Below are 16350 nucleotides of genomic sequence, written 5' to 3' on the forward strand. Positions count from 1 at the left end.
CCTTATTTAAAAATGTGTTCCTTAGTCACATAATTTTGTTCCCATTTGTTCTCAAACTTTACACGGAGACAGAGTCAGTAAAGTTTGTTTTTTAATTTCTGGAGTAAAATATTAAGATTTCCTAAAATAAGATTCTTATTATTATTATCTCACTACTATACACATTTTTTTCACAAGATAAGCTATAGAACATTAGAAGTCTAGTGTCCCAACTACAATTTTATGTTCTGTAAAATATATTTCCACTGGATGGAGCTCAGTTAATAATAGAGATACAGTACTATATAGACGTTCTGCCAAGTTTATTTTCTAGCTCACAGTCCATGGCCTTATGACTTATCTATGCTATCATCGCTAGCTCACTTTCTCAGGGACTTTATCAAGACTTGGAAACTTTATCTTTCTGTGCGCAGAATCATTTTTCTGTTTTACAGACGCTGCCAAACGCTTACTCTAGCTGGCAACACTGATTAAAGCATCTGGACTCTGGATGTAAAGACATATTTTTTCAAAGAAACAGAACAAAACAATGTGTTGTGAACATGGCACCAATATTTAAATGGCAAAGATACATCATTGGCAAAATTATATAACGGTCTGCCTACTATAACGTAGCACATCATCCTTCAATAGTGAAAATATGAGACATTCTTGATCAGGGCCAGCCCAAGACATAATGCCGCCTGGGGCGAAGATTAAAATGACGACCACCACCCCCCCCGCCGACGTCAGGGGACATTATCTACCCTCTCCCTCCCTCCCTATTATCTACCCTCTCCCTCCCTCCCTATTATCTACCCTCTCCCTCCCTCCCTATTATCTACCCTCTCTCTCCCTCCCTATTATCTACCCTCTCCCTCCCTCCCTATTATCTACCCTCTCCCTCCCTCCCTATTATCTACCCTACCCCCCCCTTTGCACTTACCTTTCAGCAGTCCTGCGGCGAGTCTCCCTGCTCTGCCACGGTGCGTGCTGCTTTACTGCTGAGCGGCGGAAATTACGTCATTTTCCGGCACTCAGCATTACAAGCCGGCACCGAGACCGAGCTAGAGGGCTCGCAGAGGAGAGAGAGGGGCACCGAGCGGGTAAGCGAAAACCACTCGGCGCCTCTCTCTCCTCCGCTTAAAAAAAAAAAGGAGCTTGGGGCGGCAAAGTGCCGCCTCTTCAATTACCCCACCCCTGCTCCATGGTAGGGCCGGCCCTGTTCTTGATCCATGCTGAGATAGATACTGACACAGGATGAGCAAAAATTGGATGCTATTCCCTAATAACCCAGGATGTTGTAAAATTACTTACCTTAGCTCCCCATCCCCACCATGGTCCGAAAAGTAGCTCAAAGTAGCCAATCAGTGACAGGTAAGAGCTCCCATCACACTCACTCTAACACCAGTCTAGTGGCTAAACACATCTCCTGCACAGCAAAGGGCTGGGATGGAGAAACGGGGCACTTGCATTTGAACTAAATTCTGCAGAATCTCCTTATGCGTTTACAAAGGGACACCCCAGACATTTAAAGGGACCTCTTAGCCATTATATGCATTAAAGTGCATATGATGACTGGAAAGCTCGTTTAATGCTTCTCTAAGATCCATTTACTTGACAGATATGTAAATGTATCTGGGTTTAGTTGTCCGGGAAAGGTTTCTTATCTCTCACAGATGTTCTATTTTTCCTTTCATAGGGGCATGTAGCTCTTTCAATTAACATAGTTATTATTTTATTTACGATGAATGATCCATTTTTAATTATCTGGCACTATCCCAAAGACATATACTTTTGAGTGCACTTGAAGACCTTGTTTAAGAAACTGTGGTAGACTTTTTATTTAGCATTCATACATGGAAAGCTTCCCCTTTTGTTGTATTAGCCTGAAAGTATAGAGTAAATTATGTTTTTTTTGTTTGAAAACCACGAGTGGTGGTGAATGTGTTCCAAAAATGCTGGTCAACCTTATCAGCTTGTTCCTGATAATATTTCTGGCTATATTAACTAAACTGGATCAAAGAAGTGAGAAGGTCATATTTTCAAATGGCAATTAGTAAAAGTAATAGTATCAACATGGGTCTTTAGTAAACTGAGCCAGAATCTAGAGCCGTCTTTACTGGGTGGCATGTGCTTACTATAGGGGCCCACAGCAGAAGTCATATCATCAGCAGAAGTTTTTTGGAATTCTGCAGGGTTAGTAAATGGTACGTAAGACCGTGTTGGTCTTATATATGCATTTACATATAGAACCCCATCCCCTCTAACATTCCTCCACTTCAGACTATACGTTCTGGAAATAATCACTGCACCACTGCACCATCACTGCATCATGGCGACCATTAATCCAACTTGTTTCTATAGAATAACTTTTTAATTATGACATTCAAAATCATGACAAATGATTCTCAATTCCAATGTTTTTGCTGGGCTTATTTTTCTTTCAAACACATAATTTCCAAAAGCAAAAAATACTTTGGAGTCGTTGCCAGAACCCATTGGCAGCTCTGTATATGTAAGTTAAAATGACATCAGTTCCTTAATTATTTCAAAGGCAGCTATTTACTTAACAAACTACAAACCTAACATCACGTTTTTCAGACTGAATGGTCTGCTGAGAGTAGTAAGGTGAGAGCAGTCAAGAGAAGAGGTCTAAGCCCTTTATTTTCATGAAAAAAAAGATTTCATCCTCTCTGGGAACCTACATCAATTCTGTTTCTTTGTTTTTTCTTTGTTTTTGTTTACAGACAGAAGCTCCTTAAAAATATTTAGCAAAACAAATTTTTTTTGTTAAAAATAGCATTAATTTCCCTAAATTAATAAATGTTAAACTGGTTAAACAGCTGCTCGAACATTAAAATCTGTTTTATAAAGCTGTTAATCACAGATCCTAGATAATTCTATAATGTGTATAGTAATACCTTTGATTAATAGTTCATGGTTTAGAGATGTACCAAGACATTTCATGTGGTCACTACTACTTCAAACACAAAAAAGGAATCACACAAGAAAAAAAATATACAGTATGACAACTATCTTAACAATCACTCGATTTCTGTGATATTCTCTTCGTAACTTAGGTTCATTAATCAAGGCAAAGAAGACTTTGAAATTCAAGTCCAAACATTTTCTTCTAAACTCCTTTCTAAAAATGCATATTCTTCCACAGGTATATTAGTAATTGTTCTGCATTGTTTGAATCCAATAACTACTAAAGCACATACAGTCAGCAGCAAAGCGCATTCATAATATAGACTGACAATGAAAATATGAATAAGGGAATTTAACTCACACAAATCATGGAGTGATGCCAGTTGACCGGATTTCAGACCTTTTGGAGAAATTCTTGCAAATGTTAAGAGTAGACGATGAGATTTCATACTTAAAGGAAGCCACAGATCCCTCCCTCTTTTGAATGGCCTTACAGTTAAATTCCCTCTAGACACATTTCATTGATGAATTGAAAAAATCTCCTAAAATAATTCAGTATGACGGTTCTGATAAGAGCCCTCAAATAGCGTTGTTCAGTTTTCATCAACTTATATAAATACACTGATAATGGTACCGTAGGTTACGAGCATTTCAAAATATAGCTTAAAAATGTTAAATGTTTCTTTTTAATAAATACATTTTGACATATTTTGCGATATACTTGATAATATATTTTAGAAACATAATAGAGCTTCCAACCTCTGACCAAAGGCTACTGTGGGTTTTAAATTTAGTAGAAAGAAGCAATCTGGCAGATTCCTGTTGAACAGATTTTGCTGAATTAACCCTTTGAGTGCCAGGTGTTGGGAGGCAGGTCAAGTTTTCGTAGCCGTAATATAATTTGATTAAGGTGACAACAATATAAAACGGTTTACATTTTAGTGCAGTGATATCTACTTGCAGATAGCAGCCAAAGCCAAACACAGGTTTTGCATGGAAAGCACAAATAATAATGTGTTAAATCCCATAATGATGCTAAAGAAACAAATTATAGGTAGAAAATACAAATTGTCCATATATATGGTACCCTTTTTGCACCAATGATGTCCCCTATTTAGAAGGCTGCAGTTCCCATCACCCTCACTAGTATTCAGCATGAGTGTGATGGGAGCTGCAGTCCATAAAAGCTCATAAGTCTGTTTTATTTAATTGAACATATAAATATATATAAATAAGCGTCTGTATTTTGTATATTTTTTGTATTGAACTAGGAGTTCAGAGTGAAGGTAGCATCTGCATGATAGCCAGCTGCTTTCACAGTAGATAATCTGGCTCATGGTTCCACGTTTACTTTTTATTTTTTCAATTTATTACCATAGTAGCAAGCAGCCATATTAGGCCATCTGCTCCATGGACTGATCACTACCTAAAGGCTGTGATTTTAGTTTGTTACAACAAAAAATGTTTCCATAAAGGGTATAACTAAAAGTAAATCAAGTTAGTACCTATGTCATTCCCATATTCTCCAACAGAAGAATAGCTACTGCATATAAGCAGCTTACAGTTTATAAGGAAGACAGATACTCTACTCTAGTAACATTTCTACCTGCTCTTATTGCCAAGATCAGCAAACATTTGTAACATTTACTGTCAGACTGGGAGACTAAAAGTCAAATTGTGTTCCCCCTGGTACTCTGGCATGCGCTTCACCAGTATGCATGCTGGCTTCATCAGTAGGCATGCAAGGGATGTGGATAGCCTTGCGAGGGGTGAGGCTACTTGTGTGGAAGGGCAGGGCAAGCCCAGATACAATTAAATGGGTTGGGATGGAAAGAAAATGGCTAAATGCTGCTACCCCAATAAGAGAAAAGAGTGACGTAAACAAATAAAATATAGAGGAATATTGTCCATGGAATAATGGCTGCTCCTGTCCAGCTCACAGTATTCAAGAGCTGCTCACAGTGAATGTAGAGGAGATCCCTTGTTCCATAGCGGGACAGGGCTATAGCTGCTGACCAGTATAGTCTCGAAGTGATGCATTCCTATGTGCTATACTCCTATGAACAGCATGAAACAAATATTTTTAATTGTTATATATGTGCTGTTCTCTTGTCCTATTTTCCTCCTGTCTGCCTGCCCCCTACCCCTTTTTCAATTAGAACAAATGGCCACCCATAAAGCGATTTGCCAAGAATGTTTTGGCTTTTTGAGTACATAAACTACTTCACTCCAAATCTCATGTCCTCTTCCCTCCTCCTCATATAGTTTCCCCCTTCATTGTGGGATGTCAGATCAGAGGCGGGCAGGGATACTTATGGCTTCAGAGGCTCACCTACCAGTCAACTACAGACAGGTCTCCCACCGTGCCACCACATAGTGACCATTAGAGAGGGCTGCATATACCAGCAACCTCGGATTCTAAAGAGAACCAGGATCAAGCTGATCACTGTGCATGTCCTTGTTTAGTGACTATGAACTGGAACAATCAGTAAGATGGTGTCCAAGTGCACTGTGCCTCACAGTTTTCACTCTCACATGCATTTTACACGCATGTGCGTGTTATTCTTACCGCATTTGTTGTGTTCCAATCTTGGGAGTGCAGGACCCCATGCAAGTATGTAGTCATATGGGAAACTCCCATCTAAGGCCTTGCTATCATATACAATGCACATCATAGCCATTTGTGATTGCAAAAGAGGTCCAGATGACTAATATATAGGGAGTATATTGCCCCCTTATAATTGCCCCTGTCTACCTTGCTGATTCTTTCCCGATAATCTGATTGACTGTCATGCTGCATGTGTCTTTTCTTAGATTTTCTTCTCAAATAATTTGTGAATTGCATTTACATGTATTTTTACTTTGCTCTGGTAGCTGCTCTGGCAGTTTTCACCTTTCTGTAGCCTAATGCTGTAAAATTAGGCTTTCTTCTGTGGTACTTTCCAATCCACTAACCAATCATTCATGTGGTGAATTGTTTCTCCCACGCACACACCTATTTCAGTGTGATGCAACTTAAATAAGTTTAGATTGAAGTTTTATATCTATAACTGATCCCAAATATAATTAAAAGTAATAAAAAATGGTCACCCCTGCCAATGCTCATTGCATCAAAAAAATTGTGGTGTAAAAAAAAAAAGAGTGGCTGGGTAGTAAAGACATTGTTTAAAAGTTTTTATGGGGGCTAAAAGCTACAAGTTTACTAAGTAGCCATTAATTTACCATAAATTAGTAGGACAGGGGGCAGTTTCACCCTGGACCACAGAAGATTTTGGGGTAGAATATAAGAAGCTTTGTTGCAGTTTGCATGTTTTACTTGATTGTTAGACAATATGTGAACCATAACAGGAGTTTTTCTGGGTTCTTCCTATAGGTTCTTATCTAGTTCCCTTCAGTGAATGTAAATTGAGTAGGTCTGGATGATGCCCACCAGGTGCATTGTCTGCAAAATGTGTTTTCTGTCATTTGGCTGAATCCTTCTCCCACCATGGCTGAAAGTTGCAAGCCCCTAATCAACTTAAGCTGTCAATTTACTGTTGAAGTTCTCATGAATTGAGTCATCATACAGTTCAGTGGGGAATAAGTGGGGACTTTACTCAAGCTTGTTTCAATGGAAATGTATCACAATCGACTTTTATATTGAACTTGGCAAGGCTCACTCCTTGTTCAACTGTAGAATTGAACTAAAGTACATTTTAGAAATGTCTTTAGATGCATGAAATTGTACTTTTCTTCTACAATTCCATCGCCAGTGTTTGTCAGCTGCCTTGATTTGTTTTTAAAAATCAGAAAAGTTAAGGACAAAAGAATTACATAGGAATTTTGACAGACTAAGGGTGAGTTTTACAACCTCCTAAGAGATTCTGCAATATATCACTTAAATACTGATACCTTTGGCAAATGACATTAGCTGTGCTCCTACCCTGTAAGAAACCAATAACAACTGTAAAAAGTCTGTGTTTTCATTGTTCCATATACTGTACATATATAGAAACATATAATTTGATGGAAGATAAGAACTATTTGGCACACCTAGTCTGCCCATTTTTCCTGATGTAAGGTCATTTGGACAGGTGCTATACTGACGAAAGCTTTATGCCTATCCAATGTATGTTCAAATCCCCTCACTGTATTAGCCTCCACCAGTTCAACTGGGAGACTATTCCGACCAAGTAAAGTAGAAAGTCCTTCTACGCTAAATCTAAGCCTCTGACCCTCTTGTTTTAGACCATGACCTCTTGTTCTAACATTGCTCTGCCTTTTAAATGAGCTTGTCTCTTATACTTTGTTAAATCATTATTCAACTATCAACATTCAACTATTTGAATATTTCTATTGCACCCCCCCTCTCTTCTTTCCTCCAAGCTATACATATTAAGATCCTTTAACCTTTCCTGATAACTTCTGTCCTGCAAACCACTTGCCATTCTTGTAGCTATCCTCTGAACTCTGTCCAATGTGTCAATATCCTTCTGGAGTTGTGGTCTCCAGAACTGTACGCAATACAGGTGAGACTTGACCAGAGATCTGTAAAGTGTCAGAACCACCACTATCTTCCTGCTACTAATGCCTCTCCCTATGCAACCCAGCACCCTGCTTACTTTTTGAGATGCTTTTTTGCATTGTCTGCTTACCTTTAAGTCATCAGAAATAATTACACCAAAGTCCCTCTCTTCCTTTATCAATGACCATTGCTTTATTCTGCCTTGGGGTTTTTTTTATGTCCCAAGTGCATTATTTTACATTTATTAATATTTAACTGCAGCTGCCACACTGATAATTCTGATAATTTATCATTTAAGTTGTTCCACTAGGAATGTCTACCCTGTTGCAGACCTTCGTATAATCTGCAGAAAGACATCCCTTACCATTATGACCTTCTGGAATATTTGTACAGGTCCCAATACTGAATATACACCATTAACTACAACCTTCTGCCTCCTATAACTAAACCATTGGCTTATCCATTCAACTATTCTGGTATCCAAACCCAAAGACTGCAATTTATTTATGTCTTCTATAAGGGACAGTGTCGAATGTCTTACTGAAATCTAGACATCTAGGCTATATCAACAGCAACTCCCTGGTCTATTGTCTTAGTTATCCAGATCTTGCTGTAGTAAACCCGTGCTGTTTCTGATCATCCAAACCATTTACTAGCAGATATTTAACAGTTGCTTTCTCGATTGCCATGAATTCAATGTTGTAGACAGCATTTTAGTAAATCTCCCATATACCGATGAGTTTTATGAGAACTGCCTGTTTGGCCTTAGGATAGAGCTCACTGGTATGACAAGAAAGGAGGGAAGGCATCAGGGAACAGGTGGATCAAAGTAAAAAACAACAGAGAAGGATTACAGAGTAAATAAGATAAAAGTATGAAATAAATAGAAGGCCCTGTAAAAACAGGGGAAAAAGCCAAAATAAATAAAAAAAATAATACTACAAATCTTTGTATGTGGGTGTGTGGTGAAATACATTTTTCTGGAGAATGTTAACAATTATCATTAATAAAGTACATCTGGTTTATACAAAATTTAGTTGAGTAGTACATTTTCTTAAAGCAGGGCTCAATACATTACCTGCTGAGTCACATAATGCAGGAACCAGGCCCTACAACATGTACTACATGGCCAAACAAATGTAAAAACAAAAATAGTCCTGTGAATATATACAATTACCTGTGGCTCACCCTGTTGATAAGATATATATCCCAGTCCATCAAAGCCATTGATCCTATATCAGCTATACAAAGATTTAGTATATTCAAATGATCAGTTGAGTTCAGTCCAATTTAAACATACTTAAATCGCAATTTATGCTTAAACCTTATATAGTAATTCTGAAAATCAAATCTTTCTTAAACTGAACTCATTATCTTCCCTCCTTCCGTCTCCACTCCACTGCCTGAATTCTCTATCACCATTAACAACACGACTATCTCGCATAATTAACCAGGCCCGATGCCTTGGGGTCATCCTTTACTCAAACCTCTCCTTCATCCCTCAGATTCAGTCCCTCGCAGATCCTGCTGCTTGCACCTAAAAAACATCTCTCACATCCATTGGTTGATTCCAGAGGAGGCTCCTGCAAGCGACCAATGGAGTCACTCACACAGACCTTTAACTTCTCACACCAATCTACGGATTTCCGCTCCCATTAACCCCTGAGATGCTGCATAGATAAGGTAGGCTAGATGGGGAAGGGACCAGGGAGATTAGTAGATTAACAAAGACGAAAACGAACGTGAAGATTCTTCGTGTTGAGTGTCTTCGTCTTCGTGTACGTTTTGCCGCCGCCATGTTCGTTTCTTTAGTATTCGGTCTCAATAACGCAAATGCACCCTTCACGTTCGTTTCATGTTCGCCCGAATACGAATGCACAAGTCTAGTTTGCAGGGCTAATCAAGCACATTTGCAGTAGAAACACAACGGGGTTGGCTATTAAATAAAAAAACCAACAAGGAGTGTTTAACTCCCCTTAGACTCCATATTTAGTGGAATTTAATGTATTTGCTTCTGCTAGTTCTAGTTCTTTCTGCAGTTTTTCAATAGAGTTGGTCCTCACTGCTGTGCTTCTAGCTTCCTAGACCCTTAGATATTGACCCGTAGACACTATGCAAAGGAAGGAAGAACTTTATAAAGGAAAGATATTTAACTTCATCTATTTCTCAATAAATGAGGCTCAAGGAATTCTGTTAACGAATTGTACAGTATGCTTTGGGGGAAATCTTGGCACGTTTCTTCATATACTCTCAAAAGCCCAAAGAAAATGACCTGCAGATTGAAAAATAAATTACATGTAATGAATAACTGGAAATGTGCGCACACATGTTTTTTTTTCTTTTAAAAGGATCTGCATTCATTTTTAATTATCTACCATCAATATAGCCAACATTGTAGTATTTTTATGTTTAACAAGAAATATGAGATTTCTCCAAAATTAGAGCACTCAGCACTTGTACCTTCCAGAAAACACAAAACTTAAATTCTTCGCTTTTTCATCATGTCCTAAATATCTAATTGTCATGTCGTCGGGTACCGAAGCACCTCAGCGGTCCCCAACCTGTCGGCGCTATGCAATACATGTGACCGCCATTTTGGTTCCTGACGGGGATGTCACATAGAGCAGACAGGTTGGGGACCGCGGAGGTGCTTCGGGGACCCGGTGGCATGACAATAATGCTAGAAGTGAACTCATGTGGGCTACTGTTGTTCCTTTCCAAACAACTAGCTTGAGCCCTCACTGGCATGTCCTTTGACCCAGAGCCAGCCTTAGGTGTTCTGGCGCCCTGTGCGGACTACTCCTCTGGCGCCCCCCCATTCCAAAAAAAGAAAGGAAAAAAAATCATGTCACAAAACTCCCCTTTCTCACTATCTACCACCTCTGCCCCTTCTATCTACCACCTCTACCCCTTCTCACTGCCTTCCCCCCTCTGCCCCTTCTCACTGGCTCCCCTCTCCCTACTTCTCATTATCCTTACTTACCTTGTTGTGTCCTGTGGTCGGAGCAGGAGGCGTCCGTCTCCCCCCTCTGCCACGGTGCACGCTTCACAGCTGAGTGCCGGAATATGTCATCATATTTCGGCGCTCAGCATGAAACGCCGGCACCGCGACGGAGTCACGGAGAGTGAGGGGCGCCGAGCGGTTGCTGAAAACTTCACGAGCTACCGCTCGGCGCCCCTGCCCGGGACTTAAATGAAAACATTGGGGGTTTTTTGTTGTTTTAACTTTATTTAACATTCTCCATGTTAAATAAAGTTTAAAAAAAACTTTATTTAACATGGAGGATGTTAAATAAAGTTTAAAAAAAAACTAAAGAAAAAAAAAACGATGTTTTATTTAAGTCACGGGCAGGCGCCCCTATTGCCGTGGCGCCCTGTGCGGCCGCACAGGTCGCACGCCCCTAAGGCCGGCCCTGCTTTGACCTATACATTGTAAGTCAAACTTTGGGTTACCAATGTTTATTAAAAATACTGGCCAGAATTATTTTTGTCTAAGGTACGTTTTATGTCAATAATTAAACTGCAAAAAAAGGTAACAAAGTTGGTACGCTAGCCACTCTCCCTACCGCATCAGCCATGCTCCCTACCATGATATGGTCATGATAGAAAAGATGGGAAGCATGTATTTGAAAATCACGGTAACCAGACACAACAACTTTGTAAGTACTTTAATATGCATCATGTTTATTTTAGAAATAAAAAACAAGTCAACAGGTAAAATTGGTTGAAGGCATGATGAAGAGTCGGAGGCTTGTTTACTAAACAGTGAGTATATGTGAGCTGGAAAAAAATATCGATTTACACTTGCAACTAAACTCCAACTCCAACTCCGAACAGCGTATGGTCCGTCGTGCATCTGTCTGGTAGTATTGGATAGCTGCTCCCTGGTTGCAGTCTTGATCTAACGGCATTCTCTTAAGCTCATGTGCCATTGGGCATTTGGGTGCCAGCAGACTTTCTCAAAGACTCCACAACCTAATTTACTGAGCAAAAACCCATAGATAAACCCTTTTTAAAATGGCTCAGTTGTTCACTCATTTTCTATACCAACTCAACGTCTCGCAACCTGTTCCTGCTCCCTGCCCATTTTCCCTAGCTCCTATTAACTGCCCTTTCCTGCCCCATTCCTAACCCTGTGTACTGTGACATTCTGGCTACTTACCATGACTTGTTAAGACTATGGTCAAGTCTGCCTAGGCCTTTGGCTACTGACTCTGTCTACTTTGACCTTTGAGCTGCTGATCTTGGCTTGTTTAGACCATGCTTAAGTCTGTATAGTCTCTCTTCCTACTGATTCCAGCTACTGTGACCTTCTGGTTACTGACCTCAGCTTGTCTCAGCACCAGGCTGCCTAGTCCCTCCAACTACGACCCTTGTTGTTTTACCCTCTGGCTACTGACTTCAGCTATCTTTGGAAAAAAACAAAATGTTTTTCTGTACATTATTTTGCTTACTCTTTGTGGTAAAGTCTACCTTGCTACTCATTGTAGCTATCACTGGATCACAGTAAAAGACTGCAAAAAATCAGGCTATGAATCAAGTAGATCCTAACATACATGTCCACTATGTCCACTATTCATTACAGGACTGTCAAGCTAAAAAGCATGAAACTTGCAGTGTCCCTAGATATGTTTATATTATACAAAGTTACTTGCAAAATATAAACATATCTAGGGACACTTTAGATGTACCTAGTAGCAATTGAATGTAGTATCCATTTAAATATATAGTCTATGATGAAAATAACACAGAGGTTATGACATAGGACAGAATCCTAGCTACATATATGAAGTAATTTTAAAATATGGCCAAAAGAAGTACAAGCCATGCCAACATAAAGTTATGGTTTCTCCAGACATTTATTAGTTTTAATTCAACTACCACATATTTCAACAAGCTTCATGTTTTATGTTTCGTGCTTGACTTCAAACTCCCAGAGCTTGACATTTGGTTCTTCACACTGATAGGGTGAGGAGAGTTTCACCAGAGGATGCCGTTGCTAGTCTGGGACTTTCGCAATATGAGATCACTCACCTGGGAACTTAAGCAAAATGCCGGTTTGAAGGTGAAAAAATACACACGTCTTACCAGTTTTGCCTACCACAACCATGTTCTTCATTTTACCATCCACCTATGACTCTCCCTACCTCACATATCCATACTCTGCCCTACCCATATGAAATGGGAGAGGGGAACTCTGGGAGAGGATATGTGACAAGTTCCAAGTGTGCAGTTCATTGTTCCTGATTTTATTTCAAGACACGGAGGCTCATATTGTGCATTTAACCTTTTCTTTACTCCCAACAGCAGCAAAGAAAAAATACAACATTTGTTAGAAAAAATAATGAACAATAAAGTACGCAATAGCTCCTCCCACACCATCTCCATGGCCATATAAAAGTGATAGCACTGCCCACAATCTTCAGATAAGTATAAGCAGATAAGTATTTTTTCACTTCATATTTGGCTATTTTGATATTGGCTTCAATTGTGATATTCTAGACCTGTGTGTCTTTTCCCTTCTAGACTTGTGTGTCTTTTCCCTTGTGTTCATTCAAGGTTTCGTCAGTTGTTATTTTTCCTGCCCACGGGTTTTCTCCCCGCGATCTATACTTTATTGTGTTCGTCCCCTCTCCAGGTTTCTGTGCCCCTTATACGTTGTTCGCCGGTCTCGAGTCCCGCGTTCCTTCAATACGTGCGGTTGCCGACCATTTTGGACTTACCTCCGTGACTGGTTCTCACTGCGTCACATCTCCTCGGGAGTCAGCAGTGGCGGGCGCTTGCTCGCTCGCTTTTTGTTATCCTGCAGAAGCGCGTGAAGACACCAACGTCAACGCCTCACGAGGAGGCGTGACGTGGCGAACAGAAATCGTGGTTTCCGTTCGCCGCGTCACGCCTCCTCGTGAGGCGTTGACGTTGGTGTCTTCACGCACTTCTGCCCCAGGCTCCTCCCCTCTTTATAGCGGGTGCCATTTTTTCTGTCCCCGCTAGTGAATAGGAGCCTTGGGAAAGAATCGGTCCGGTTTTTTCATATATTTCGTCTGTGAGTTAGAATAATTCAGTCTGTCTCACTCTCTGCTAGTTCGGTTTGCTTACTCTGCAGGTCTTGTTTGTCAGATTTTTTCCATTAGTAGGGAATCTTTCTCTTATATTTTTTCCCTTCCTTGCAGTTTATTTCTTACTGTGTATACATACAGGGGCATATCCCTATCTGTTCATCACATACATTATGGCTGGACCAGGATCCCTTTATTAGAGAGGATTTGAATTCTGGGTTTGATCCTTTAAAATAATTAAATAATTCAGTAACTCAGGCTATTGCCTCAGCCATGAATACTATGACCTCGGCATTGTCAGCATCCCTGGCCCAGGCCATCCATAAGTCCATACCTGTACCGGTTCCCGCTCCAGAGCACTCTTCAGACTTGGCCCCTAAAGCACCCGAGGGCAGGAAAGCGGCATTTAAATCACGCCATACGCGTGAATCAGCCTCCAGAATCTCTATGACTGATGGTGACAACTCATCCTAGACAGCGCTATCTCAAAGCGCAAAAGAGCCCTTACTCGCCGGGCAGAACGAGCGAGGAAATGGAGGTGTGCTAGGGCACAATCCTCAAGTGCGTCTGATTCAGACGCTGGGTCACTAGAGGAGGCTTGGTATGGGTCTGACTCAGATTCCTCTGTGGAGGTTCGGACCGCGGACGACACGGCTCACCCATCTGGGACCCCTGCGCAAACGGAAGGTACCCAGACTATCTCTCCTTCCAAGGCCTCGGAACCCTTGGCTCTGGACCAATTCGGGGAGCCGTTTTTCGAACCCGAGGGTTTACATCACCCCCGCTCAGCCGAGTGGCTACCCTCTGATCATGTAGCCCGCTATTTGCAGGCCAGAGTCCGCAGAGTCCGCAAGATAGAACCCAAATTGGCCAATCTAGCCCTTACTGAGATGGGGAGTGAGGCTCAAGGCATGCTTTTTGGGGATTCATTTATTAAAGACCTAGGTCGTTTTGTGGGAGCTTTCACAGCATTGGACAAGGCGCAGACTTCAATGCGCAAGGTTTTCCATCAACGGGTTTCTCCCAGGGCCGGCAGATTCAGGGGCCGCCTGTCCGGCCGTTCCTCCCAAGGCTCAGCTCACACGGGCCGAGGCTCCTATTCGTATTATTCTTCCCAACGCTCACCCTACCAGAACTTCTCCAGGGGCAGGTCTCCTTTCTTCCCCCAGCGAGGACGCCCTTGGCAGGGCCAGAGGACAGCATGGATCACAGTTTACCCGCAGACCCACTGGTAAGCCTTTTTCACATTACCCATTCTTCCCTGTATCCTGTAGGGGGCAGACTCACCCATTTTTTACAGGTCTGGCAGTCGATAACCTCCGACTCCTGGGTAATTCAAACTGTCCGCGGCTACGTGATCGAATTGGTAAGCCTTCCACCCCTAAATCTCTTTTCCAAACCTTTCAATTTTTCTCGACAGGACGCCAGACTGGTGGACCTAGAGATAGCCACCTTGGCAGAGAAACAGGCGATAGAACGTGCTCCTCCAGACGCCCCTGGTTTCACCAGCAATATTTTTCTGGTTCACAAAAAGGGAGGTGGTCTTAGATCAGTGATCTACCTCCGCCGACTAAACTGTCACGTTCGTTACAGGCACTTCAAAATGGAAGGCATTCATCTGCTCAGGGACCTGTTATTGATGAACGACTGGATGGCCAAGATAGACCTCAAAGACGCCTACCTCACGGTTCCGATAGCAGAAGAATCCAGAAACCATCTTCGTTTCCGTTGGCGCAATGTGTCCTGGCGTTTTACCTGTCTGCCCTTCGGGCTATCTTCAGCTCCTTGGTGCTTCACCAAGTTGCTCAAGCCAGTTGTAGCACTTCTACGTTCCCGTGGTGTTCGCCTGATCATCTATCTGGACGACATGCTCCTTCTGGCTCAAGACAAGAGTGTATTGCGCTTGCACACCCGATGGACACTGGAGTTGCTTCGGAATCTTGGATTTCTCATCAACATGGAGAAATCCCATCACACCCCGTCCAAACGTTTGGAGTTTCTCGAATTTGTCATCGACTCCAAGAAAGGTATTCTCAGGCTACCAACATCCAAACTACACTCCATCAAAAAGGAAATCCGCAGAGTCCTTCGCTTACGTACAATCTCCATCCGTCACCTGGCCAGGATAATCGGCCTTTTGTCAGCCTCCATTCAGGCGATCTTCCCTGCCCCGCTCCACTACAGGGCGATGCAGCGCTTGAAAATCAGCCACCTCCACCTAGGAGCATCCTACGCGGATTCAATCACCCTGGACCCTCCGACAGTGGGCGAGTTGCATTGGTGGCTGCCCAATATCACTGCCTGGAATGGCAAAGCAATTTTTGGAATCAAACCGGAGATGTCCATCGAGTCCGATGCCAGCTTACACGGTTGGGGTGCGAGATGCGGGGAGACGTCCACGGGAGGTCCGTGGTCTCAGATGGAGGCAGGTCTCCATATCAACTGCCTGGAACTCTTAGCGGGCTCGTTTGCCATCAAGAGTTTCTCCAAGTCATGTATCAACACCTGCATCAGATTGCACATGGACAATGTATCTGCGCTTCGATACTGCTCTGGATCAACTGCTTAGGAGGGACTCAATCGCCCATTTTAGCAGATTTAGCCAAAGACCTTTGGTCTTTCTGTCTGGACCGCAACATCATGGTCCAAGCGGAATACATTCCTGGTCTTTCCAACACGGTGGCGGATTGGAATTCTCGTTACCTGTCGGATGCCAGCGATTGGACCCTAGAGAGCCAGGTTTTCTCATCTCTTATGGCCTTGTGGGGTCCGCTCCACATCGATTTATTTGCTTCTCGGCTGAGCTTACGTCTCCAACTCTTTTACAGCTGGCGACCAGACCCAGACGCCTTGGCCGTCGACGCTTTCCTTCAGGAT

At 42.0% G+C, this 16350-nt stretch overlaps 1 protein-coding gene across 1 annotated transcript in view; it reads right to left on the minus strand.

Moving 5' to 3' along the window:
* Nucleotides 1-11328, minus strand: part of LOC149300719 (collagen alpha-6(VI) chain-like) — a 33421-nt gene extending 22093 nt beyond the window's left edge. The window contains exon 1 of the mRNA XM_089484769.1: nt 11220-11328. Within this exon, the coding sequence (XP_089340895.1) occupies nt 11220-11328 (109 nt within the window). The remainder of the gene's footprint in view (nt 1-11219) is intronic.
* Nucleotides 11329-16350: the final 5022 nt, after the last annotated feature.

This window comes from Sceloporus occidentalis, unplaced genomic scaffold, assembly GCF_023333645.1.
Source record: "Sceloporus occidentalis isolate IW3139 unplaced genomic scaffold, rSceOcc1.0.p SCAF_23, whole genome shotgun sequence".
NCBI classification, from domain to species: Eukaryota; Metazoa; Chordata; class Lepidosauria; order Squamata; family Phrynosomatidae; genus Sceloporus; species Sceloporus occidentalis.